This window comes from Aplidium turbinatum, chromosome 10 (genome assembly GCF_918807975.1).
Source record: "Aplidium turbinatum chromosome 10, kaAplTurb1.1, whole genome shotgun sequence".
Taxonomy (NCBI): Eukaryota; Metazoa; Chordata; class Ascidiacea; order Aplousobranchia; family Polyclinidae; genus Aplidium; species Aplidium turbinatum.
Genome location: NC_137481.1, coordinates 7,270,122 through 7,296,305, shown reverse-complemented (window position 1 = coordinate 7,296,305; position 26,184 = coordinate 7,270,122). Strand labels below are relative to the sequence as shown.

General features: G+C 39.9%; 1 protein-coding gene and 3 non-coding genes across 4 annotated transcripts; 3 read left to right on the top strand and 1 right to left on the bottom strand.

Annotated features, from left to right (window-relative positions):
• Nucleotides 1–3,033: 3,033 nt before the first annotated feature.
• On the top strand, nucleotides 3,034–3,106 carry Trnaa-agc (transfer RNA alanine (anticodon AGC)). The gene has a single exon. It is a non-coding gene; the product is annotated as a tRNA-Ala (tRNA).
• Nucleotides 3,107–3,306: 200 nt separating this feature from the next.
• Nucleotides 3,307–3,379, top strand: Trnaa-agc (transfer RNA alanine (anticodon AGC)). Its single transcript has one exon. It is a non-coding gene; the product is annotated as a tRNA-Ala (tRNA).
• Nucleotides 3,380–5,676: 2,297 nt separating this feature from the next.
• Nucleotides 5,677–5,749, top strand: Trnaa-agc (transfer RNA alanine (anticodon AGC)). The gene has a single exon. It is a non-coding gene; the product is annotated as a tRNA-Ala (tRNA).
• Nucleotides 5,750–11,279: 5,530 nt separating this feature from the next.
• LOC145778060 (cyclin-dependent kinase 20-like) lies at nucleotides 11,280–16,882 on the bottom strand. Its single transcript, XM_082589463.1, has 8 exons — nucleotides 16,486–16,882; nucleotides 16,075–16,200; nucleotides 15,652–15,840; nucleotides 14,603–14,724; nucleotides 14,073–14,187; nucleotides 13,287–13,496; nucleotides 12,860–13,032; nucleotides 11,280–12,023 (listed from the first exon to the last, which is right to left on the bottom strand). The coding sequence occupies exons 1-8, from the start codon at nucleotides 16,558–16,560 to the stop codon at nucleotides 11,924–11,926; spliced, it is 1,110 nt and encodes a 369-aa protein (XP_082445589.1). The 5' UTR covers nucleotides 16,561–16,882; the 3' UTR covers nucleotides 11,280–11,923.
• Between the last annotated feature and the right edge of the window lie 9,302 nt (nucleotides 16,883–26,184).

The following is a 26,184-nucleotide window of genomic DNA, read 5'->3' as shown; positions in this document are numbered from 1 at the left end:
AAGTGGTAAAGTATATTTTGTAGCAAACCTAGCCTACCACGAAAAAATTAAATGAGCCTGTTCATGAGGGATTTTATTAAAAACATGACTCAGTGTTCTGGTGCAATCAAATTATCACAAAGCGTTTCAGGTGGTAATCCGCATTTATTCCGAAAAAGACGTATTTTTAGTTTACTGTATTTTTGCAGTACGAACAGCTAACGGTCGAGAGCAATGACGCATTGTATCCAGGGCCGGATTAACCATTAGACCAATAAGGCTATCGGCCTTACCTGCAAACTACTCCGTCTCCTTCCTGACAGGCACATGGTCCATATGATTATGGAACTTGTGCAAAACCGCAGCTTTACCCTTTCCACCGGTAGCGGCCGACGAAGTAGACTACGTCGACTCAGGAACGGCGTCCCACAGGGCTCTGTCCTGGCTCCCTTCCTCTTTAACACTTACATCTATGACCTGCCTGACACCATCTCCAGGAAGTATGCTTACGCAGACGATCTGGCTCTCCTGCATCCAGCCGGAGATTGGCAGTCAATGGAGAGGAACCTAAGCCAGGACATGTCAACTATATCAACATATCTCCAGAAATGGAAGCTACAGCTCAGCAAGGCAAAGACAGTGTCGGCGGCCTTCCATCTAAACAACAAGGAAGCAAAACGTGAGATCAACATTACCACCGATGACGAACACCTCCCCTACTGCGCCGAACCCACCTACCTCGGCGTAACCCTGGACAGGTCACTCACGTATACCGACGACACCTGGAGTCACTGCGCAAAAAACTATCTGCGCGCGTTGCACTTTTGAGGCAGCTGGCGGGTTCCGGCTGGGGAGCTGATGCGAAAACCCTTCGCACAGCTACCTTGGCTCTCGTCCATTCTACCGCTGAGTACTGCGCACCAGTGTGGTGCCACAGCTCTCACACCCGCCACATTAACACCGCCATCAATGACGCACTACGCACTGTGACTGGATGCCTGCGTCCCACTCCAACGGACTGCCTTCCCATCCTTGCAGGCATCCAACCTGCTGAGCTTCGCCGTAAAGGAGCCATGATTTTCCTTGCTCGTCGCGCACTGGACCCCGACCACCTCCTCCACAGTACACTTCAGCGCCTACCTGGAGGACAGCAGCGACTGAAATCAAGACGCCCATTTGTGCCCGCCGCACGACAGCTTCTGAACAATGTTGAAGATCTTGGAATAAGTGCAGCACACTGGACGAACTACACATGGAACATAGAGTGGCAAAACAACACCTCCCGACTCCGTGATTTCCTACCCGACGTCGATCCCCACCTTCCGAGAATGTCCCTCGCAAGACTTGCGTGGGTCCGGCTTAACCGCCTACGAACCGGCGTCGGTCGCTTTCGTTCAGACATGTGCAGATGGGGCCTGGCTCCCTCACCGGGATGCGAGTGTGGTGCCACAGACCAGACAGTAGATCGTGTCGTCCATGACTGCCCAATCCATCAACCACCACATGGAACGCTTGGACTGAAAGCCCTGGATGACGAGACTGTCGAGTGGCTGATGACATCATGCCCAAACATATAGTCCGGAAGAACAGCTCATACGACGAAGAATTATTTTTTTTGAGAAAAGATTAAAACCTATTTTTTTCGCAATCGATCATTCCTCTACTTGAGGTTATTATATCGTTTAAGCTTTCAGACGTTGCAAGGCTTAAACTATAGGAAAGCATTCGATATTTTTCACCAAGTTCTTGTACGTTGTTTTGTGCAGACTAACGTTTACCAGTAACAACGCTATGGTAAAAAAGCAAAATTATGTAGAATCCTATGCAAAATATAGATTTCTCGCTATCGTTTTCAATAGCATTGAAAAAAATTGGTGTCGGGTATTTTGTTTGGATGTTCTTTCAGCAACAGGTGCACGCATTGAAAAACTTAATAGTTAAAAATATGCAGCACCAACCGAAAACGTAGATTATTCTCATTATTTTTTCTCCTATTATCTAGCTAAGCTCGATAGAAAATGGAAATAACAATCGGAGGAAATGTAATAAAAGCTGTGATAACATCGCAAAAAAACGTTTTTTGTTTCGGAAGTTTACGTTGGAACAGCAAAACTAAACATAACTGGATGTCAGCATGAATCAAATATGGTTAAATTTTGCATTAAATATTACCATAGGTAGCTACTATCCATTTCTTTTTTTCCAAAATCTTTTCCATCAGCTTCAAACTTGGCAATAAAAATTGTGTTTGTTTCCAAAACCAATTATGAGCCATCATTAGCCATTTTTTTGTTATGTTTATGTTATTTTGCAGTAAATAATTTCAATTTTTAATGTAGGCTATGTATTTTTATTACTTTTTGTAGCTTGGTTTGCAAAATAAGGCCCTTCTCTAGTAAACAGCCTTAGGCATACAGTAAGCTTAATCCTGCCCTGATTGTATCCAACCCTTAATACGAGGAAGGAACATAATGATGATGATGATGATATTTTTGATTGCTAAGTTGTAGATCTGACACTCGATAGGGCACTAATTGGATCAGGAAGGGAGAAAGTTACTTGGGTAGGCCTACGTGCTTCTTTAAAATTGAAAAATAAAAATCTGTTGTCTACTTTTTATCTAATTTTGCAAACATTTCTCGCTCAATTCCATTTCAGTAACCTAATAAACTACTGGCCACGAGTGCTCTTAAGCAATGGATTTAGCCTACGTTTTAGTGGATAGAATTGTTTTTATATGCCCTAAAAAAGTTAACAAGATAATGCATTAAGCTTATTCTGATGTAAAAGCATTGCTCACTCAACCATAAGTTAATTATTATCCTACCCTAGTGTCAATAAAGGTATTTGTAATAAACTGAAGTACAGTGTCATCGTCATGGTATCTAGTGCCTCTACAGTCGTGGCAAGGCCTGTGTATTCAGATCGCTATGACTACAGTATAGGCCTACTTCAATTAAATATTAAGTGGTTTGACTTTATTGTATTGGTGAGTGGGCAAAAGAAACAACTTGACAGTGCTTATGAAACTATCCAATGTCTTCTTTATTTCAAGGGGGTGTAGCTCAGATGGTAGAGCGCGCGCTTAGCATGCGCGAGGTACCGGGATCGATGCCCGGCACCTCCACTTTTAATGTTTAGCAGCATGCACTTTAACAAAGTTTTACTTGACCTGCTGACATTTTCATGATGCCTTGATATGACAGTTTAATAATTGCATTTGTAAATAAAACAATAGCAAATCAAAAAAACAAGTTTTCTACTTACATCAATTAGCACATAGACATTGTTGGGAAAATACTTTAATCATTGTAGGTCACCGGCAGTGGGGGTGTAGCTCAGATGGTAGAGCGCGCGCTTAGCATGCGCGAGGTACCGGGATCGATACCCGGCACCTCCAACGTCTTGACACGAGCTTTTTCCACCAAATGAAGAAATAAAAAGGTTAGCGAGTTAAGGTTTATATTGGCAATGGAACTTCGTTACTGCAAAAATGCTTCATTGTAAAAACACCCAAGTCCACAATCTAATATTTTTTAAGTAATGCTTTTGAATACTGATAATAATTAATAATAGATTAACAGCAGTTACGGTAGAGTAAGCTCACTCAGTGCAGTTTAATTTGTTTTTACCTTTACTAAATTCAGTAGGCCAGGACTTTTGGTCCGGCCGCGATGCATTTTTAAACTTCGAAATGATTAACAATTACAGTAGGCCCAGTGGCGTAGCAGCGCAATATGTCGCCCTTGGATTTTTGCACGAAACGCCGCCCCTACCCCCCTGACACCGTCGTAAAAGCTAATTAAAGTTACACACGACAGAAGTATTAAAGCAGTTTTGTTTAATTTTATTGAAAGTTTAAAATAAAACCACTTCTTACTCATACAGCGGAAGGATTCTTTGTCTCATTTAATTACTCTAATCGCTGGCTTGAATGACCCTTCTTTATTCTGAAACCTTTCGGGCCCTAGTTTGATTATCTCAACTCTCATGTTATGAGTTAATGTTTCTGGCCAAGTAGTCACATCGTTATGAGAATAATAGATAGGCCTACCGTAGCATCTGTTTTATCTTTATCTGACAGTTATCATTCACAGGCTTTCAATGACCACTTTGTTATTGTTTTGCTCGAGGTAGCCTACACTTCTTCTTCCGTCTCAATTTGAGGTACCGTAAAGATTTACTATGCTAATCTCTTCTGTTTTTTTAGCAGAGGCAATTTTTACGAACTTTAAAATGACTCCTTCATTCTTTTTAGTTCCTCTTCTCCAGCTTTCTTTTTCTTTCTAAAAAATCTTCACTTTCTTTTACTCTCGTCATAGGAAAAAATTAACTTTAAAAAATTGCAATTTAAATCTTGTTCTGGAATCGGCAGCACATTAGTTAAAAACAAAAACCATAATTGCAAATTTGCTAAGTTAAGACAGCAAAATCTTGGACCGAATAATTAAGTGATCTATTTCAGACCTGAAACTTTAAACCTTTCACTAACCTAACCCATCTTCAAACATGAAGATGGAGGAATCCCCTCTATCTATCACAGACAGATAGTAAAGGTGACAGTTGACTCGATGTGAAATAAACTTAAATAAACTTAGAAGTGAAATAAACTTAAAACTAATCTGAACTTAACTACCGTACCAAAGCTAAACTGACTGAGCAATGCTATAGCTTACAAGTTACAACTGACATTCTATCATTACTTCAACAGCATGAATATCATTAAACCGTCACAAATACGACATGGTGAGGCACAATCTAAAAAAGTTGCAAATTAGTTTATAGGCATGTTTAATTTTTGTTTAATTTTTTGGCTTCACTTAGATCAGTGTTAACTTAGGTCGTTTAAGTCTGAGTCTCTTCGAGGATAAATTAATGTGACTGTCTTTGTTCGTTTAAACTTTAAAGCGTTATCACATTTTTCCGCCCTCTAGCAACGTGCCGCCCCTGGATTTATCCACAAGATCCAATGGGTAGTTACGCCCAGGCGCGAATCTAAGAGTTTTTTAAGAGGGGGCCAGAAAATTTGAAAATCAATTAAAAAGAAAGAAAAAGCTAAACAGATATGAACAATGATACTACGACATATACGATATGCTAGAAAATAGACATTAAAACAACCATTTTCATTAATTGTGATGCCGAGGGACTAATATCAGCTGTTTAGAAGCATATCAAACCATTTGATGCGAAAACATACAATTTTTTACAAAATTTCGGGGGGGGGGGGGCCCGGCCCCCCCCCATAAATCCGCGCCTGGTTACGCCACTGAGTAGGCCTATATATTTTTTCTACAGATTTATAAAGATAAATATCGATCTAAAAATCTGAAAACGTCCATCAAACTTTACACGACTTTTTAACACTACTGTCACGCCATTTAATTGTGTGCGAGAAACTTGTATTGTTACATCACAATCACATTGCCTATTCACTTATTGTGTCATTATCGCAATAGTAATCTTGGTATTATTTTTGCTGCTGAAGTCAGTCCTTCAAGGGTTTAGTTTTCCCGCGCTTTTTGAAAGTTGATTGCAAAATTTTACTCTCTTCGTTTTGTTTGCGTTCTCTTTTGCTTTTCTTTCGTACAGTATTGCATCGTAAGCTACAGATTGTGCAAATGCAAATAACGTAAATGTGAGGTAGAATGAATCCACGCGAAAAAATAGAAATTACGAAACAGTGATGAAACGCAAGGGGGTGTAGCTCAGATGGTAGAGCGCGCGCTTAGCATGCGCGAGGTACCGGGATCGATGCCCGGCTCCTCCAGTTAATTTTATGCAAATTTCACTTTTTTTTTTATAATAAAGTTATTCAACCTGACTGCACATTTCTCTTGAACATTTCTTTCAAACGCACAAACTTTATTATGAACAAACCGTTTTATAAAAAAAGTTGCACAAAAAGATCACTGGAGGCGCCGGGTATCAATCACCGATATCTATAGCGCATGCTAAGCGCGCTCTACCTCTACCATGGCTGAAGAGTGATGACTTAATAACGACTGTACTGTAATGACTTTATTAGAGCTCAGCAATTGAAACTCAATTGGCTTCATTGTAGCCACATATTTTTAAAATTAGGTACCGTAAGATATTGTCTTTCTGGGAAATTTTCACAAATTTGCTTTTGTATCATCATTTTGGTTATGACATAGCCTATGATTTTTTCAAGATGTCGCGGCCTCCAACTGAGGTACGCTGCAAGCAGGGAATGGGGTGGGATGGAGTGGAATGAAAGATGAAATGGAAGGCATATTTTGCGATGAAACTAGGGACAGTGGAATACCGGGACAACTCGCTTTATTGATTTTTCTTACGGTATGGACAACTGGAGATAGCAAAATTTAAAAATTGGCAGAACTGCAAAAAGTTTTCTTTGCTTTTGGGTAAATTCATTTTTATCAAATGAAGTGCTAAATTTTGCGTGAGGTTTAGGATGCTAAAACATCGGCAGAACCTTGCTACTGCAGTGTGAGGCTAACTACTGTATATTAACTCGAGTAAAAGTTGCCGTTTGATAACGTTCTTAAACTGAAATAATCCGGTTTTCGGTTTGCATTAAACAGACAATTGTATGCTTGCGGCTCGTCTTTTTTGCTCGGTGTATTGTAGCCTAAATTAGTTTTTCGCACTTTGCCTATCTGTACAGTCATAGGCCTACCACATCGCATGATCTGTGTAACGTCGTATAATGCAGTGACCTTTGAGATTCTCGTCTTTATTGTTGAGCTAGTCAGAACCACTGTGCAGTTTTTTTCCTGTTGATTAAATTAATATTTAACCATTGTAGGCTATTTTGTTTAGATAGCCTATAGGTAAAATTACTGTATATTATTCTTGAAGAGGACATCATGTGATGTCGAAAACGTTCGAAATTTATTTCAATGTATTTTTTCTTTCTGTAAATGTTGTAGCCTACTAAACTTAAATACAGTATGTTAAATCTTGAATAGAGCTTCACAGTGCCAGATCAAGACAAAAGTAGCGCCCGCTCCTTTTGCGCCGAGTTGAGTCAGTGACACTTTTCATCGACTGGCAGCGGGAGTGCCATTCTTTTGGCACATTGTAGCGGTAACGATAGCGCTTTACTTTCAAAGTAGCAGATGCCCATCTGTCGCGTTTGCACAGCAATTATGTAGTTATGTATTCAATAACATGGGCAACCGTAGCCTACCATGTTATCGTTTCTAGCACTAGTTGCAACGTTTATCTGATGAAATTGAAAGTAAAAACAACAACAAACAGAATGGTTTATTGCTTCACTGACGTTTCGCGCACCATGACAATGCGCATCCTCAGAGCGAATAACATACAAAAATAAAATTTTACAAGGTTATATACTGCAGTGCGATTGAAGGCAAGAAAAAATAAAACACACAATATTTTTTAAAAAAATGGGCCAAAAGTGTGAGCGGTTTTCTTGCCTTCAATCGCACTGCAGTATATAACCTTGTGAAATTTTATTTTGTATGTTATTCGCTCTGAGGATGCGCATTGTCATGGTGCGCGAAACGTCAGTGAAGCAATAAACCATCCTGTTTTTACTTTTAATTTCACCAGATGAACGTTGCAACTAGTGCTAGAAACGATAATTGTCCTGATGAACACCCAAACTTTTCAGTATTCGTAGCCTACTATGTTACTTAGAGCAGTTTCATGTACGGATTGACCAGGTTGAAATAATTTGATATTTTTGGCTTCCTAAAGCATGGCAGAGTTGTAACATTATTAAACATATAAGACAGTAGATAAAATTTTAGGGTCCACGTCTTTTAGGCGCTGACAGTTAGGCGCTGGTCTAATAGGCGCGCACACTGTGGCGTCTGGATATTTAGGTGCGGAGCACTGTGGCGCCCGTTCATTTAGGTGCTATTTCTAGTAAAGTCTGTAGATTGTATCAGCTTAGCAGGTAGGGGCGTAGGGCAATGCTTTTCACACAAAATATTATATTGAACAGGAAAATATATTGTTTTGTTAATGCGTGTGCGTTGTTGGTCATGGCTTCAGTGAGTGAAGTTGCTTAAACCGCCAATGCTTTTTCACACAAAATGTTATATTCAACAGAAAAAATATATGGGTAAGGCTGCTTAAACCGGGAATGATTTTCACACAAATTGTTATATTGAAGAGAAAAATATGTCATGGCTAGGCTTAAGTGAAGAGTAATTTAGTTTTCCGTCAAAACCCCGACTAGGTTTAATAACAAGCGAAGTCCCACCATTATGCTTGCAACTTGTAGCCAAGGTGTAGCCTATATTCCCTGTAGAAATGTATTCATGTGAACAGAGGTAGAGCGTCTTACGCGTTCTCGTCACATGGCCAATCCATCCCGAACAAAAGTAATTGCGAAAGATAACAGATTAAGTAAAGTTCCATCTGGCTGCAACTTGTGTTCAGGATGCATTGCAAATGTCCTGTAGAAATGTGCTAATATCAAGAGTAGTAGAGCGTTTTCACGCACCTCAACTCCACACGATCTATCCGTCTCAAGTAGAAGTAATTATCAAAGGTAACAGATTGCACAAAGCTGCGTCTTTAAACCAGCAACTTCTACTCCAGAAGTACGTGTCCTGTGGAGATCAGGTGGTCTACTGGTCTAATTGCCCTGCATACAAGCCGATGTTGGATTTGAGCACTTCATTTGCACTGAAAAGTTTGCCACATCATAAAGCAAAGATTGATATGGCAGCTTCGACTATTTCAACTTCACGTAATCGTGAAAAAATTGCTGCTAATGGCTTCATGTATACATTGCAGTGTTTGATTGCGCATTTTCCGTATTTATTAATTGTTTAATAAAAATCTTCATCCTTCCACCTCGTGTAGCCTACCTTCTCAAACAAAAGAGCTTGCTGTGGGTTCTTTGCTGTAGCCTAGGCTACTTGCAAAGTGAGGCACTGCACACCAAAATTTTAACCACCCGCTTCAATATAGGCTAAGGTACGATTTTTTTTACTGATGTTTAGTGTAGTTATTATTTGACTTAACTCTTTCGCAACCACCGAGGTCAAGACGTTTAATCTAAATAACCAGACATTTTTCACACAAATCTGTTGTATTTACGCCGTAAAAATATCTCATGTGATCGACGTAGACGCACAATCTTGACATCAAATGAAAGCATACATCTTCAGCTATCCGAAAATGCAAAGCTTTGCAATAAAATTTAAAACATTCAATGTACAACTAGCAACTTTCCATACGGTGTTTTTTCTAATTTCTAAAAAAATTAAAAATTGGCAGAAAAGTGTACTTCATTATAATCTTTACTACCCAAGCATGATAAAATAATTTGAAAATATATGTAGTTTAATCGAATGCCAAAACAATTCTGCACATGAGAAAAATTTTACTTCGTTTCTGCGCGCAATGCTTTAGGAGGTACAGCAGAATGATTATGGAAAAAATTTGGAAAATTTTAAGCAAAAAGTTTACCTAATTTAGCCTACAGTCTTTTTGATCGAGAACCTTTTGTGTGAAAAGCATTGCCGGTTTAAGCAGCTTCACTCACTGAAGCCATGATATAATTTTCTGGCAAGCTGCCATGCTGATACAATCTACATACTTTACTAGGATAAGCACCTAAATGACCGGGCGCCACAGTGCTCCGCACCTAAATATCCAGACGCCACAGTGTGCGCGCCTATTAGACCAGCGCCTAACTGTCAGCGCCTAAAAGACTTGCTCCCAAATTTTATGTTTTGTTGCAATACAAAACTATCAACATGAGTAAGTCTACTTTACGCGTTTATTTTGAAACCTTTGACCAAATAATTGCAGGTTGTTGCTAAAAATTGCGACGTTTTTAAATTGCTCCCTTGCACCCAGGTCGTACGCCTATGAATGATTCAATTAAATTCTTCGGTAAGAATCTGAGCTTAAAGTGCCTCTGACAGGTAAATAAATTCGCTAAATTTACCTAAGATACCAAAAAGATGACACTAACAAACTTCCCTGACCAGCAAATCGTAAAAAATATCAACAGGCTACTAAGTTACACGCTTGCAAACTTTCGTTGACATCGGCGAATCTGGCACTCATTTAATTGCGAAAATAAAAACGGCAACATCGCTGTGACGTCACAGTAAGCGGGAAGGATACATTCTTTCTCTGTGATGACTTGGTAAAGTATGGTACGGCTACTGCAAAACGTGAATGTGTGGGGCTCTGTTGGTCTAAAGCATGTGCAAATTAAGAATTACCGAAATGAAAAAGTGAACTTATTATTACTATCAGGTTTCGATCAAATAGGTTGAGTTTATTTTTATCAAACAGCATCATTTCAATTCAATTGAAATTTCATAGGGCTACAATTTTCATACTTTTTTATTTGTCCTAATCTGGCTATAGCCATTTGCAGTGTAACAACAGTATCTCACAAACAGTACCTTTAATTTATGGTTGAGGCAATGCCTACAAATTGCTGTTTATGTGACAGTGACAAAGGCCGTGTGCTTTCTTTTCCCACAAAACAAGGTACTGAGAAGAAAATGGTCAAAGTTTTCTTCAAGTGTTCGAAAGTGGGATGGGCCATACAAAACTAGTCGTATATGTTCTCTTCAATTCACTGAAGATGATTTTGTTAATACCACTCAAGTAAAAATGACTACAGGCATGTGTTGGAGTGTATACTACAAGGTGATGCTCTCGGAAGCAACAATCGGATTGTGATGCCGTCATGCATTGTTTGGCGAATCCGAAACAATTTTCCAGATCCAGATGGCCGTTACACAGGATTTCAATGGCCAACTGAAGCTGAAGGCACATTATGAGAGAGAGAGTGAGAACTTTTTTTTTTTTTGCGTAGTGATGATGAATTAAATATGAATGACGATTCGTACGATTTCTTCATTTTTCACTTCAAGTATATTTTAGGTTTTGTAGGAACGTATCCAGCACAGTTTTATTAAACTGCAAAAAACAATAAATCTTCGAAAAAAGCAACCGCTTGTACCAACTCCGACCAAACTGTGATCCATCAATTACATCTAATGATCTAAGAAGCGTTTGTTTTATCCGTTGCTAACGACGTCCACTTAGGATGACGTAATACCACCAAAGTCGTCCCAGAGCAGTGAAGTATGGAGTTTCGCCTGTGGTGGTGCTGCGGAGCAGTCGTTTGATTAAATTACGCCCTAACCAGTCGAGCTACGAGGTTAAGATTAAAAAGTTCGCTAAGTGTAATTCTGCGCTAGGAAATGCTTTAAAAAGTTACTATACTTGGATCCAACCTGTCAGGGGCACTTTAATTGTCTGTTAACGCGCTTAACGAAGAAACTTGCGTCAAAATGATTTCTCGAAAATAATGAAATATTTCTGTTTCGGACAGTAACGTGTTTACGCATTCTGCCTTTCCCCGAAAACGTCGCATCGTTGTCTTTTCGTTCGTTCAAATAAGACTCAAAAACGTAAATAATGCTTCTATACTGTGATAGGGCAACACACAAAGAAACAGACAGGAAGAAAATACAGGGCACAACTGTTATTTAGGCCAAAAACTGTTCCTTTTTTACATTTATAGTTGCAAAACAAATAGGCCACTGATCTGAAAATCGATGCACAAACAGAAAAAAAAGTTAACAGTGACTGTATAACACACCACAACAGTTAAAACGCGACATAATTCAATCCAAAGATCAAAGCAGACGAAAGTTTAGACTACTTAAAAATCAGCTACCGAGAAAACAATGAATGAAAATAACGCAATTGCATGATACTTGTAATTGTTTCTACATTAGTTCATTTGTTATGCCAGGTCAATGCGTTTGAACATGTTAGGCTACTGTAAGATTGCACTAAGCCTAGCTATTATCTTGTATGTAATAAAATTTGAAAAACTCATGTCATCTCAGTGATGATGATGGCGTATGAGCGATCTTTCCAGGCTAGTTTGGAGGGCAGGATATCTTCAGCCACTCAGCAGTCTCGTCGTCCAGGACCCTCAGACCATGCGCACCGTGTGGAGGCCGGTGGGTAAGGCAGTGGTGGATGACATGGTCTGCGGCCATCTCCGTAAAAACGCCACAAGGTATGAATATACACTTCGCCACAAACATGAAAAAACATCAGTAATAAAAACAATTTAGATGATGTACTTGAACAAACTAGAATAAAAATTATTTTCAGACACACAGTAATCACAGTGATTGTAATGTTTCTCTGCAGCTCAGCCCAAAAAGGCCGGTTTCATTAAGGATAAACGTCATGCATCTGGCAAGCAGCACCACAGTTCTCCTAATGTTGAACAGCAACGCGCTTGCATGCATCGGCTGGGCAGGCAAACCAAGAAAATCTACAGCTGAAAACAAAGGTTATTTTGCCTAACGTTTCAAACAGACACCGTTCGAGAGCACTGCAACATACTGATATACAAGCAGTATGACAGTTTTCCTAAATCGCAAGGAACTTTCCTATGCATTGGCTGGACAGGCAAATCAAGAAAGCCAAACAAAACAAGCTTAGTTCGACACCATTCTGATATCGATAAGGACAGTAAGTCCTTTGCCACTGAAATCTCCGCTATTGAGTTTCGGGGGATGAGAAGGTTCTCACTGCTGTGCAATGACCTGAGTGAGAAATTAAAGACATGCTTGAAAGTGGACACGGAGATCCTCATCCATGCTTTCCTGTCGATCTAATTTTAATGGCAATAGAATCGATTTGATTGGACAAATGAATATATGTGACTGCACCAAAAGTCTTGCTTCACGTTATTGTTACTACAAGCTTATTGTCAGTCAGCTCAGATATTCTCTTAACTTGTACAACAACAAAAATAAGGGATTCTGGTGAGAAAGTAGAATGTAAAGTATCAAAATGAAAAAGAAAACTTTGACGTTCTATCTTCCGTTAAAAATTTGCAAATTCCGCAATTAACTTTGGGTCGATGCAGCTTTGCTCTAGTGGCACTTCGATGTCGTATTCTTTAAAGTTCGAGCGATGACGTGATTGTCTACGTGCTCGTTGTGGAATTGGAAGCTCGGAATGATGGGCTGGCAATGGCTCTGTAAAGAAATAGGCGTGCAGGAGAGCCTCCGCTGCTGCAATTCTCTGTTGGAATAAATGAAATCTCTTTATCATTGGAAAGTAAATTCAACAGCCTAAGCCCAAGTTCAAAACATTTTACTTACACAAAACTACACGGTAAAACTATCTAAAGTGCCGGATCTTCCAGTTACATTTCCGAATATAAAACTAGACATTCTAAATTAAGTTGAATTCCGGTATACTGAATCGACAAAATAACCAAAACTAAACCAAGATATTATGTTTCATCATTTGTTTTGCAAGTTGGGCTGCCTCACCTTTTTGGAAGCATAGACTAAGAATCGTTTAAGCAAGTCAACGGCATCCTTCGAGGCGTCGGGGACGATCTTTTCCAGCGGAATGGGAGGGTTTTCCGGAAAAGTGATTTTGTTGTAATCCGGAAGAAGCGACATTCCCGGCCATAAAGTCTCGTTTGGAGTTCCCAGCACACGAAGGACACAGCACAGCTGCTCAATATCGTTCTCACCCTGGCAAAGTAAATCACACGAGCTTATGAAAAACCGCTCCCATGGCAATAGTTAATTAATAAAAGTTACTTCGCTTGATTGAACTCATACTGAAAACATGCGATCCTATGCCAAATACTTTCACTATGAGTTCAACCAAGCGACGTGACTCTTATGAACCAAACGTCCATTGTATGCATCATTGACGTCCACTTAACTGTGTACAGCGTGTGGCAAGAATAAAACGGACCATCTGCGCACAAATTACACCTTAATTAGATTTGTACATAGCACTCCACTTGCAAAAAGCTTAGTTCTAATGCGCGATGCATTCTTTCAGCATGCAACGGATACATGTTTGAGAAGAAAAACAAAATTGAAAAAGTGTTTCAAAAAAGGGTTGAACATCAGTGACACGCATTTACTGTTGATGTGAACTGAGTATGTAATCTTTGCTTGACGATTACAGCTTCCATACGAGGAAAACCTTTTAAAGATATAGCACAAATTACTTTCCGCTACATTTATCAAGTTTCCTGATAATGATAATATTGCTGCCAATCTAGACAACAATATAGGCATAGACGAAACACGTACGGGAAACAAAGGAGAATTATTGAGCATTTCTCCAAATATGCATCCGGCCGCCCATAGATCAACACCTTCATCGTACCGACGGGCTCCGTACAAAAGTTCAGGAGAGCGGTACCACCTGTTGTGACACAAAATAAATTCAACTGCTGCCAAAACACTAGGTGCAGTTTTTTCTCTCAACAACACTGCTACTAAAAAGTCAGGTCACTAGCAGAAGATAAACTTTGTGACAGTTCAGCTTAGTGACAGTTCAGCTATATATCATGTCATTTAAATAGATTAAACTGTTGCGTTGATAGTCTGGAAATTTCTAACCTGGAAAGGTTTTAAAGCAAATTGTGTCAATACCAATACAATGCAAGATAATGAAAGGGATAAAAGCGACATTTTCCGTTCTACATCTACGTATCTACATTGTAGTCAACCAGTTGCAGGATGGGTCATTTTCCAAGAAATGACAATTCGGACATAACCAAAGGTCAAGTAACTGTCTTGTTATTTTTAACCATGAACCATATCTGCAATACCGGTACCTTGTAGCGACTTGGTGGCTGTACAATCGTTCTGAATCATTGTCAAACACCCGAGCAAGGCCAAAGTCGGCAATTTTCAAGTGACCAGTTGAACTAATCAACAAATTTGCTGGTTTCAAATCCTGTTGGTTGTGAAATGAAAGCAATGACTTAAAATACAAAAATCAAGCATCACATGTAGGGATGCCCAAAGTAGAATAATTGCCTATTCTAGAATTATTCTAGAATTTATTTTCGGATCTAGAATTTCGAATCCTATTCTAGAATCCTCGGCGTAAATTTTAGCCTTTTCTTTTTATTGAGAAAATACACATAACGGCATGAAAAAAAAACTTTGCAAAGGTATCATTTTAACAAGTTCTCAATCGTTCACAACAGTGATGAATTGCAATGTAGAACGTTTATCTCCTCCTGATGCTGCCCTGTCAGCCTTGTTTTGAGTTTTCCAACAGTCAGCCCAGAGCTTGAAAACGATCGCACCAAAGAAGCTGATGTTGTTGGAATGGCCACGTATTTTGCAGCTAAATTGTGCAAAAGTGGGAAGTCTGCTTTGTTGCAAGACTTGCAGACGTATTTTTTCAAATTTTTTTTTTTTTTATAATTTTTTCTTTTCTCCGTATTATTTCCGAATCCAATTACCCGATAAAAAAGCGGTTTTTAGATTCGAATCTAGATGGATTCGAATCTCAAGGATTCGAAATTCTACTTTGGGCATCCCTAATCACATGACATACATACTGTGTAAAAATTGAATTATTTGTCCATGTAAACACCGATTGTCAAGTCTAAACAAACCTTTTCAGGTAATAAAATCATGTACTAAAAAGTACACTCAAAGTATTTCATTGTTCATAGTAAGATAAACTCGATCCTATGCAAATTCATTTGGAGAAACCTAGGCAGAACAAACAATCTTTCTCAAATAAAATTGTCTTGATTCTTGAATACAACCTCCAAAGGTTGTTCTTAATTTATTTAAAACTATCTAATTTAAGTTAAACTTCAGTATTAAAACTTTCTTAAATTGACAAAATGCATAAGTTACTTACTCTGTGCATTATGTTGTTCTGGTGACAGAAAGCTACACCTTTCAACAACATCATCATGTAGCTTTTTATTTGTCCTTCAGTTAAAGGACGCTCTGAATTCCGAATAACTTCAGACAGATCAGAAAGCATATACTCAAATACAAGAACAAATCCAGTACCATGGGGAAACACATCATAAAGTTTCACAACCTGAAAAAAATTGAAAATTGCTAAGATGAAAAATAGTGTGTTGTTTTTTAAATCACATAAATTGTAGTATCTGCAATATTTTTTTTGCAATCACTTAGGCTACATCCTAAAGAAAACTAATGCAGACTATTTTAGATAAAAAGCAACTTTTTATTGGAAATGTTATTATAAATATGATAGGCTGTACACAATTGATAAGTTATTGCCATTTTGCACAATGAATAAACGACTTACATTTTGGGCATCTTCGCTGTCTCCACCAATTTCTTGCAAGGCTTTTATTTCCCTGAGTGCTTGATTAGGAATTCCATCTTCAATCTTTCGTAAAGGAACTTTTTTTAATGCAACAACTTCTCCACTCTGCAGAAAAAAATAATAAACGTGTAATCAATCAAGATTATTTCGGCATGGTTTCTGTACAAATAATAGAAATATAATGTTTCAGTTTTAATGTAAAAAATCATAAAGCTGTATGCAGACAAAAGCAAGCACGGTAATAAGTTGTGAATATCGTAAAACAAAGTCTTTTTAATTTGATTTTTTGCTAATAAACAAAACAAATAATATTGCAAGTTGCCGTCATTACCGTACTTGATCATACCATTTCATTTCATCTAAGCTTTAAAAAGTAAAAACAATGATTACCTCTATATGTTTAGCTTTAAAAACAATTCCATGTGCACCTTCACCAATTCTTCCTAGTATGTGATACTGCTCCATTCATCAAATCTTAATACCGTACTACACTTGCATCATGGATTGAACAAACATATGTTAGTTTAAATTTTAATCAAACATTGCAAGAATTGAATGTTATTTAACACTACTTTTTTTTTTTCTTCTTTTGCGCAACTTTCTTCAGTATAATCTTATTCAAATAGAAACTATTAAAAATATTTAAATATAATTCTATTTGAATAAAATTGAAAATATAATTCTATTTGAATAAGATTGAAAATATTCAAATATAATTCTATTTGAATATGATTATACTGAAGAAGCCACACTTGTGTAGCAAAAGCTCTATATTTTAATAAATTGATTTTTCTGATGTGGTGTGATATTACTTATTTTAAATTAAGGTTAACCACATCATTTTTATGTCTTTGTGAAGTCATAATAGCTCTGAAGTCATAATTGTTATCCCTAACTTCACAATAGCTTAAAGTGCCTCTGACAGGAAAATAAATTCGCTAAATTTACCTAAGATACCAAAAAGATGACACCAGGGATATCTATAACTACATAACTACATTCCCGTAGTTATAGATATCCCTGGATGACACTAACAAACTTCCCTGACCAGCAAATCGTAAAAAATATCAACAGGCAACTAAGTTACACGCTTGCAAACTTTCGTTGACATCGGCGAATCTGGCACTCATTCAATTGCGAAAATAAAAACGGCAACATCGCTGTGACGTCACAGTAAGCGGGAAGGATGCATTCTTTCTCTGTGATGACTTGGTAAAGTATGTTACGGCTACTGCAAAACGTGAATGTGTGGGGCTCTGTTGGTCTAAAGCATGTGCAAATTAAGAATTACCGAAATGAAAAAGCGAACTTATTATTACTATCAGGTTTCGATCAAATAGGTTGAGTTTACTTTTATCAAACAGCATCTCAATTCAATTGAAATTGCAGTTTTATAGGGCTACAATTTTCATACTTTTTTATTTGTCCTAATCTGGCTATAGCCATTTGTAGTGTAACAACAGTATCTCACAAACAGCACCTTTAATTTATGGTTGAGGCAATGCCTACAAATTGCTGTTTATGTGACATTGTCAGTGACAAAGACCGTGTGCTTTCTTTTCCCACTTTCCCACAAAACAAGGTGCTGAGATGAAAATAGTCAAAGTTTTCTTCAAGTGTTCGAAAGTGGGATGGGCCATACAAAACTAGTCGTATATGTTCACTTCACTGAAGATGATTTTGTTAATACCACTAAAGTAAAAATGCCTACAGGCATGTGTTGGAGTGTATACTACAAGGTGATGCTCTCGGAAGCAACAATCGGATTGTGATGCCGTCATGCATCGTTTGGCGAATCCGAAACAATTTTCCAGATCCAGATGGCCGTTACACAGGATTTCAATGGCCAACTGAAGGCACATTATGAGAGAGAGAGAGAACTTTTATTTATTTTTGAGTAGTGATGTTGAATTAAATATGAATGATGATTCGTACGATTTCTTCATTTTTCACTTAAAGTATATTTTAGGTTTTGTAGGAACGTATCCAGTACAGTTTTATTAAACTGCAAAAAACAATAAATCTTCGAAAAAAGCAACCACTTGTACGAACTCCGACCAAACTGTGATCCACCAATTACATCTAGGAAGCGTTTGTTTCATCCGTTGCTAACGACGTCCACTTAGGATGATGTAATACCACTAAAGTCGTCCCAGAGCAGTGAAATATGGAGTTTCGAGTGTGGTGGCGCTGCGGAACAGTCGTTTGATATAAATTACGCCCTAACCAGTCGAGCTACGAGGTTAAGATTAAAAAGTTCGCTAAGTGTAATTCTGCGCTAGGAAATGCTTTAAAAAGTTACTATAATTGGATCCAACCTGTCAGGAGCACTTTAAATATAATTATTAGCTTGCAATGGGTATGCTAACAGTTAATGTGATAAAAGCACTTAGAGAAAAGTTCAGTGAAAGATTTTTCATTTCTTGGTAAACAAACAATCACTTTACAAAATGGAGCCAATCAGAAAAAAATTTATGCACTCATGGGGGAGTGGGGGGGGGCTTAAAGTTTGAAGAACTTTTAAAAAATAACATGAGGATTTTCATATCAAGCAATTATTTTTTTGATATTTTAATAGCATAATTGAATTTCTCACCCATGAGAACATGGGAATAGACACTATGTTCATCATAATTGGACAAGAAATGGTGACTTTAGAGCATTTTCCCAAAATATTCCCACGCACAATAGCGCCACTAGTGGCAAAAATGTCAAATTTTAAATTGCAATAACTTGAAAACGACACGAGGTATCAAAAAAATTCCAACAGATATGAATACTATTCTAAAATATGTACCAAATATGTAAAAATGAAGAAAATCTAAGAGATGGTGGTGTTCACCATTTGTTGAATTATAATGGAATGACTCTGTAATAATAGTAACAGCTCATCTTAAATTACTTTTCAAGAAACGATTTATTTGCTCTAGCAACTGGTAGAATGGATTGATAGCCTATTCCTGAAAATTTCGAAGTCTGATATAATTGTTGAGTGGTAAAACTACCGTACCTTCACTAGCTAATAAACATCTACAGGTATCTATTCACTACCTCGGTGAAAATTAAACCTATTTTCTACAGAGGGAAGGTGATTGTGGGGTGTGGTTAGTCTTGTTATTCTACAGTACTTTTGTAAGACTAAAGAGGCTCAATAGCTTATATCCATGTATGTTTCTCCACCACTCTCTTGGATCCATGGCGACCTCTTCTCTTGCTTGGATCTGACAGTGACAAGCAGGGATGCCAGCGACAAATTTCCAATAAACTTAGATTGTGTGCTAAAAAAAACCCAGATGAGGCAAAAAAAACCCAGGTCCAGAAAATATGTAGTAAAGCGGTTAAAAAAACCTGTGTGTGCTTTCAGCACCATTTTAAATCATTACACAGAAGCCTCAGAAAGCTACAAATAGTGACACGTATAATCGTATATATAATTATACAATATACATGCTTATGCTAGTATGGTAGTTAATATATGGGAGGAAGACTTGGGAGACTTGGGAGGAAGACAAGCACCTTCACGTGGTCCCCCCCGTCAGTAACATACAAAATTATACAAAATACGTATGCGAAACGAAGCTTGTCAAACAAGAGCTAATGAGACTGTTCAGCGCAGGGTGGGTAGGAAAATGCCCTTTTCAGGGCACGGCAGTGCTCGCACTGTCGAAAAGTACCGACGACCCACCGTACTGCAGCTGAACACCGAGGGCATCACTGCCAGCAAGCTCAACATCATCGAGCACCTGGCCACCAAGCATCAAGCCCTCATCATCTTCCTCCAGGAGACTCACTGTACATCTGTGGATAAGTTGGTAATAACCAACTTCACACTCGCAGGCGCAACCTGCAGCAGGAAACACGGCCTCGCCACGTTTGTCCATGACCGGCTGAGCTGGTCCTTGGTTGACCAATCCCAAGCTCAATCGGAGATCGAGTGGCTTTGTGTAGATGTAGCAGGCTACAACATCGTCAATGTCTACAAGCCCCCACCTTCGCGGATAACATCAACAGCCATCCCAGTGTTCCCCCACCCCAGCCTCTACGCTGGCGATTTTAACTGCCACCACACTGACTGGGGGTACAACTCCATCAACAACGACGGAGATAGTCTGGCCGCTTGGGCAACCAACAACAACCTCGCCCTCTTATACGATCCTAAGGGCGCACCGAGCTTCCACTCCGGTCGTTGGAACACTGGCACGAACCCAGACCTGGCTTTCGCAAGTGATGACCCCGATGATCGCCAGCCGGACAGACGTGTGTTAGAGAAGTTCCCAAGGTCTCAACACCGACCCTCGCTAATCACGGCCCCCTTGCTTGCCACACCTATTCCGAGCAAGCCTGTCAAGCGATGGAACTTCAGAAAGGCCGATTGGGAATACTACAGCTTCCTCACAAACGAAGCTACGCAGTACCTCCCATCCCCACACACCATCAAAGTGGATGAAGCCTACCAGGACTTCTGTGATGCAATCATATCTGCGGCAAAAGACTCCATCCCGCGAGGTCGACGGAAAAACTACATACCTTGCTGAGATGTGGAGTGCGACAGGCTTTACCGCGACTTCCTCCGTTCCCCCCAGGGTACCGCCACCACCAACTCAGCAACAGCCCTGCTGGCAAGATTGGATTCAAAGAGGAAGAAGCGCTGGACAGAAGCCATAGACTCAATCGACTTCACGCACTCCAGCCGCACAGCTTGGAGTACACTCAACAACCTCACTGGCAGATCACGTGCCTCTCGTCGCCAATGCCCCATTTCAGCAAATGCCATCGCCTCACAACTTGTGAAAAATGGAGTGCACAGAACGAGAGACCGTGAATCAGACAAGTCCGTCCTCAAGGAAATGACGGACCTCTGGAAGGTCCCAACACCTGTCGAGGGCAACATCTCTGGTGAGTTTACCCCAGAAGAATTTGCCTCCGCCCTCCAGCACCTAAAGCCAGGCAAATCCCCGGGCCTTGACCACCTATGCCCGGAACTAATACTCCAAGCTGCTCCCTCTATGAGGTCCTGGTTAAGTAGAGAGAGAGAGAAGTTCTTTTATTTGCATCAACAGCACATGTGGAAAAAACAATACAAGATTACAATGTGAACTAGGTTGTTTTAATGTTTGCTGACGATGATGGGAGTGGCAGAAGGACCGAACTGGTCATCAAGTCTGCCACACCCGTGTGGTGTCATAGCTTATTTGACATGGAACGGTGTCGGAGTTGAACGCAAATATATATTGTATACATTACAAAATAAAAAACAATACACACACGAAATTTAACAGTACAATATAAAACAGGAATACAAGAAGCGATGCAGAAATACAAAATGGCATAGGCTATACATACAACACAGCATAGGATACTGGTAAGGAAAAAGCGAATATACAGTAATTAGCGAGATACGGTGAGAATAAGTAAAAACAGTTTGATGGCACTATATCAGTTACTTAATTTATACCCAGACATTAAGTGCAGTTTTAATTTTTTAGAAAACATACTAATTGTTTGAATTTTTCTTAGCTGTTCCGGTAATTTGTTCCAAGTGTTTGTTCCAAGAAATTTAATTGAGCGTTGACCAAGCTTTGTATGCATTCTTGGTTTAAAAAGTATATCTTTCTTAGCACCTCTGGTATTATAGTTATGAGTTTCATTACAAGGACGAAAGTACTCAGAAAAAATTGCTGGTAGATGTCCTTTATTGCTTTTATAAATAAACTTACATACTTCTATTAAAAGAATTCCTTTCCTGCTGCTTGCGTCACCTGCGCATCCCAAGAATCTGGAGAAGAGCCCTAGTGGTTGCAGTCCCAAAGCCGAAGAAGCCCCCAGGGGATCCGAAGAGCTATCGTCCCATCTCTCTGCTCTGTATCCCCTTCAAGATACTCGAAAGACTTATCTACGCCCGTGTCGAACCGATAATAGACCCTCAGCTCCCTCGGGAACAAGCCGGCTTTCGCCACGGAAGATCAACTGTAGACCAGGTCACTCTGATGACCCAAGACATCGAGGACAGCTTCTCGGCAAAAAAGAAGGCTGGCGCCGTGTTTGTCGATCTCACGGCTGCCTACGACACTGTATGGCACAGCGGCCTTACCTGCAAACTACTCCGTCTCCTTCCTAACAGGCACATGGTCCATATGATTATGGAACTTGTGCAAAACCGCAGCTTTACCCTTTCCACCGGTAGCGGCCGACGAAGTAGACTACGTCGACTCAGGAACGGCGTCCCACAGGGCTCTGTCCTGGCTCCCCTCCTCTTTAACACTTACATCTATGACCTGCCTGACACCATCTCCAGGAAGTATGCTTATGCAGACGATCTGGCTCTCCTGCATCCAGCCGGAGATTGGCAGTCAATGGAGAGGAACCTAAGCCAGGACATGTCAACTATATCAACATATCTCCAGAAATGGAAGCTACAGCTCAGCAAGGCAAAGACAGTGTCGGCGGCCTTCCACCTAAACAACAAGGAAGCAAAACGTGAGATCAACATTACCACCGATGACGAACACCTCCCCTACTGCGCCGAACCCACCTACCTCGGCGTAACCCTGGACAGGTCACTCACGTACCGACGACACCTGGAGTCACTGCGCAAAAAACTATCTGCGCGCGTTGCACTTTTGAGGCGGCTGGCGGGTTCCGGTTGGGGAGCTGATGCGAAAACCCTTCGCACAGCTACCTTGGCCCTTGTCCATTCTACTGCTGAGTACTGCGCACCAGTGTGGTGCCGCAGCTCTCACACCCGCCACATTGACACCGCCATCAATGACGCACTACGCACTGTGACTGGATGCCTGCGTCCCACTCCAACGGACTGCCTTCCCATCCTTGCAGGCATCCAACCTGCTGAGCTTCGCCGTAAAGGAGCCATGATTTCCCTTGCTCGTCGCGCACTGGACCCCGACCACCTCCTCCACAGTACATTTCAGCGCCTACCTGGAGGACAGCAGCGACTGAAATCAAGACGCCCATTTGTGCCCGCCGCACGACAGCTTCTGAACAACGTTGAAGATCTTGGAATAAGTGCGGCACACTGGACGAACTACACATGGAACATGGAGTGGCAAAACAACACCTCCCGACTCCGTGATTTCCTACCCGACGTCGATCCCCACCCTCCGGGAATGTCCCTCGCAAGACTTGCGTGGGTCCGGCTTAACCGCCTACGAACCGGCGTCGGTCGCTTTCGTTCAGACATGTGCAAATGGGGCCTGGCTTCCTCACCGGGATGCGAGTGTGGCGCCACAGACCAGACAGTAGATCATGTCGTCCATGACTGCCCAATCCATCAACCACCACATGGAGCGCCTGGACTGAAGGCCCTGGATGACGAGACTGTCGAGTGGCTGATGACATCATGCCCAAACATATAGTCCAGAAGAACAGCTCATACGACGAAGAAGTTAATATATATACAAAAACAAGAGCTTGGAAGGCCTATATGGGCTCACAGCAAAGATTTTTGTTTAAAATTGCCTTCATGGTAAAGCGTCTAGCTAGCAAGGTTCAGTGTGTGTTTAACCAAAATTTCTAAAACTGACTAGATGTATGAGTGTATAGGCTAGCCATTGAGGTTAGTTTTGACTTTTGAACTAAACTTTTTGCTGTGCGAGTTGTAGACTGCAGCTGAGGAGAATCATTATGCTTGCTTACTGCTTACAGTTTGGTGTACAACTATACGTTAACTTGGTTCTTAGCAATAAACCCTGCTTAGACTTTTTCATTTGAACATAATGTTGAAAAGAATAACTCAACTTCACAATAAATAAATGTTCAGTAACACAAATACTACTCCAATTTTAGTCATCCACATTTTCATAAAGTTGGATCATTTCTTCCTTCCTACCATCCTGTGCCTCACTAACTGCAGTAGCTGATGCAAAAAACATTACCAGTACCTTATCATTTTTGTGTCGGCTGCGTAGCCGAGTGGTGAGAGCCCTGAAACGGCAATCGAAAGGGCGCCGGTTCGACACCGCCAAATCTTCAGGTGTAGCCTAAGCCTGAATACCACAAACAACCATCATTTTTGTGTTGCAGTGTGGACCACTTATTGAAGATCCCAGTGTCTTAATACCGTGCAAGCTTTGTACAAAGTTAAAAACCAAAAAAACCTAGATTTGCCTAAATTTGAAATAAAAAAACTTAAAACCCAGATGTGGTCAAAAAAACCCAGATCTAGGTGGAAAAACCAAGCTCTGCAAAAGGCAGCAATGGCCGAGTGGTTAGCGCGTTGGGCTCGCAGTCGAGAGCCTGCATGTTCGACTCCAGCCACCCGCAATTGCTGTTGTTTCTCTGGGCAAGAAACTTTACGATAATTGCCTCTACCCAGTGATCGATTTCGAGTAATGGGTAGTACCAAATTTAAGTCATAAATAGAGTAGACAACCGGAAACAGACATTGCAGTCGGCTGCAGCGTGGGTCAGGTGTACGTCGGAAGGCGTACACCGATGCATAGCACTCAAGTCCGCTTTCCCGCAATGCAGGATAAAGATAATAATCAAACAAAACAAACAATCAAACAAACAAAACTTGGTGACAAGTGACAACTTTATTTGACAACCCTGAAATCAATGTTGCCAGACACAACCAAGTGAATATCTCCAATCACTCTCTCAAAAGTCCTTAGTTGTTATTAGCATTGTCCCAATCTATTTTCGTTGCTATGCGTCGCTCAGAAAAAGTCTTCACCTCTCATGGACTTTTTACCAATGATTTTGACTTTTTTTTTGCACCAAAATAAACTTTCTGACTTTTACGTAATGTCTGAATAAAAAAACATTATATTTTTTACCCCCGACGAAATAAAAGTTTATTTTTTTCACTCTCTTTTCTAGGTTATGTAGCAGTGCATTTTTAATGATAGTGTTTTCCAAACACTCTTTTATCGATGCAGTGAGAGAAAGAAAAACCTTTTATTTTGTTTCTTGCGATTACATAATACGAATAAAAGGTAGACCATAGCAATCTAAATACCACAACAGACGAGATGCCACAACAGACTAGATACCACAACAGATGATGCACATTCAAACATTTTTTGGTTTTGTCAGCTTTTCCTTTTGTTTTTGCCAAATTCGTGTGTTTTGTTATCGTTATTTACGTGTTCGCGCCAGTAATAAAAAATAAAATTGAATTTGGTTGGTTTTTGAATCTTTATCTTCGGACTGACAAAGCCTTGAGGTTATTCCTGGTAGTTTCGCATACTTGTAGTGTAGTGGCTTTTGACGCAGGGCAGGTACCGAGATTGACCGAGTGAAGTTTCTGATTGCTGAAGTGTTGTTGATGGGGAATTCCATTTACTATAGATACCGCTGAATTGAGAGCAGTCTTGAAATGCGTTGCTCAAGCGAACACTCCGAGAGTCGAACCAGCGCCGCGTGATCTTGAGCCGGGCGAGTATCCACTGACCCAATGGGGCGGACGGACAGTTATTTAATGCTTCTAATATTTACATGTTTCGGTGATGTCTAATGAAAAAAAATCTTTTTCAACGTTTATGTTTTCAAAATTTTACAAATAGATTCTCTCTCCGATACCAAATTTCCTATTACCAAATTACCAAATTTCCAAATTTCCGATTACCAAATTTCCGATACCAAATTTCCTAGGACTCTAAATGTTTGCAATCGCATGTGACATCCTCGGCATTTCACATTCTCAACATGAACGCACTTGAAATTTCACGAAAAGAAACATAATTCGTTTTCCGGCAACACTGATAATATCCAAAATGTTGTTGCTCTGGACAACTACTGAAGCGTGACTAATATTTACTTAAATTTGAAGTTTCAACGGCAAATAATGATGATTTACACGACCTTTCGGCATGCTCGCAAAGGATATAAAACGAAAATAGTTAATTTCTGAGAAAAGTGTGTGACTGAAATTGTTATATTAAAGAAACGAAATTCGTTATGTTTCATGAAAATAACAACCTGGTCCAAACCCCTGCATAAGAATAAAACGATTTCATTTGGAACCTTTCAAAGAAATATTTATATTTCATATTAACTTCACCATTGAAGCAGTTATTTTATCCAATGTAGATGACTAAGTTTGTCCATTTAAAAACAAAGAATGTGAAA

Coding starts and splice junctions, on each gene's coding strand:
- LOC145778060 (XM_082589463.1), bottom strand. CDS start 16,560: ATGGAGCAGTATCACATACTAGGAAGAATTGGTGAAGGTGCACATGGA. Junction 15,841..16,074: donor ACAGCGAAGATGCCCAAAAT/GTAAGTCGTTTA, acceptor AATTTTTTTCAG/GTTGTGAAACTTTATGATGT. Junction 14,725..15,651: donor AGAACAACATAATGCACAGA/GTAAGTAACTTA, acceptor CACAACCAACAG/GATTTGAAACCAGCAAATTT.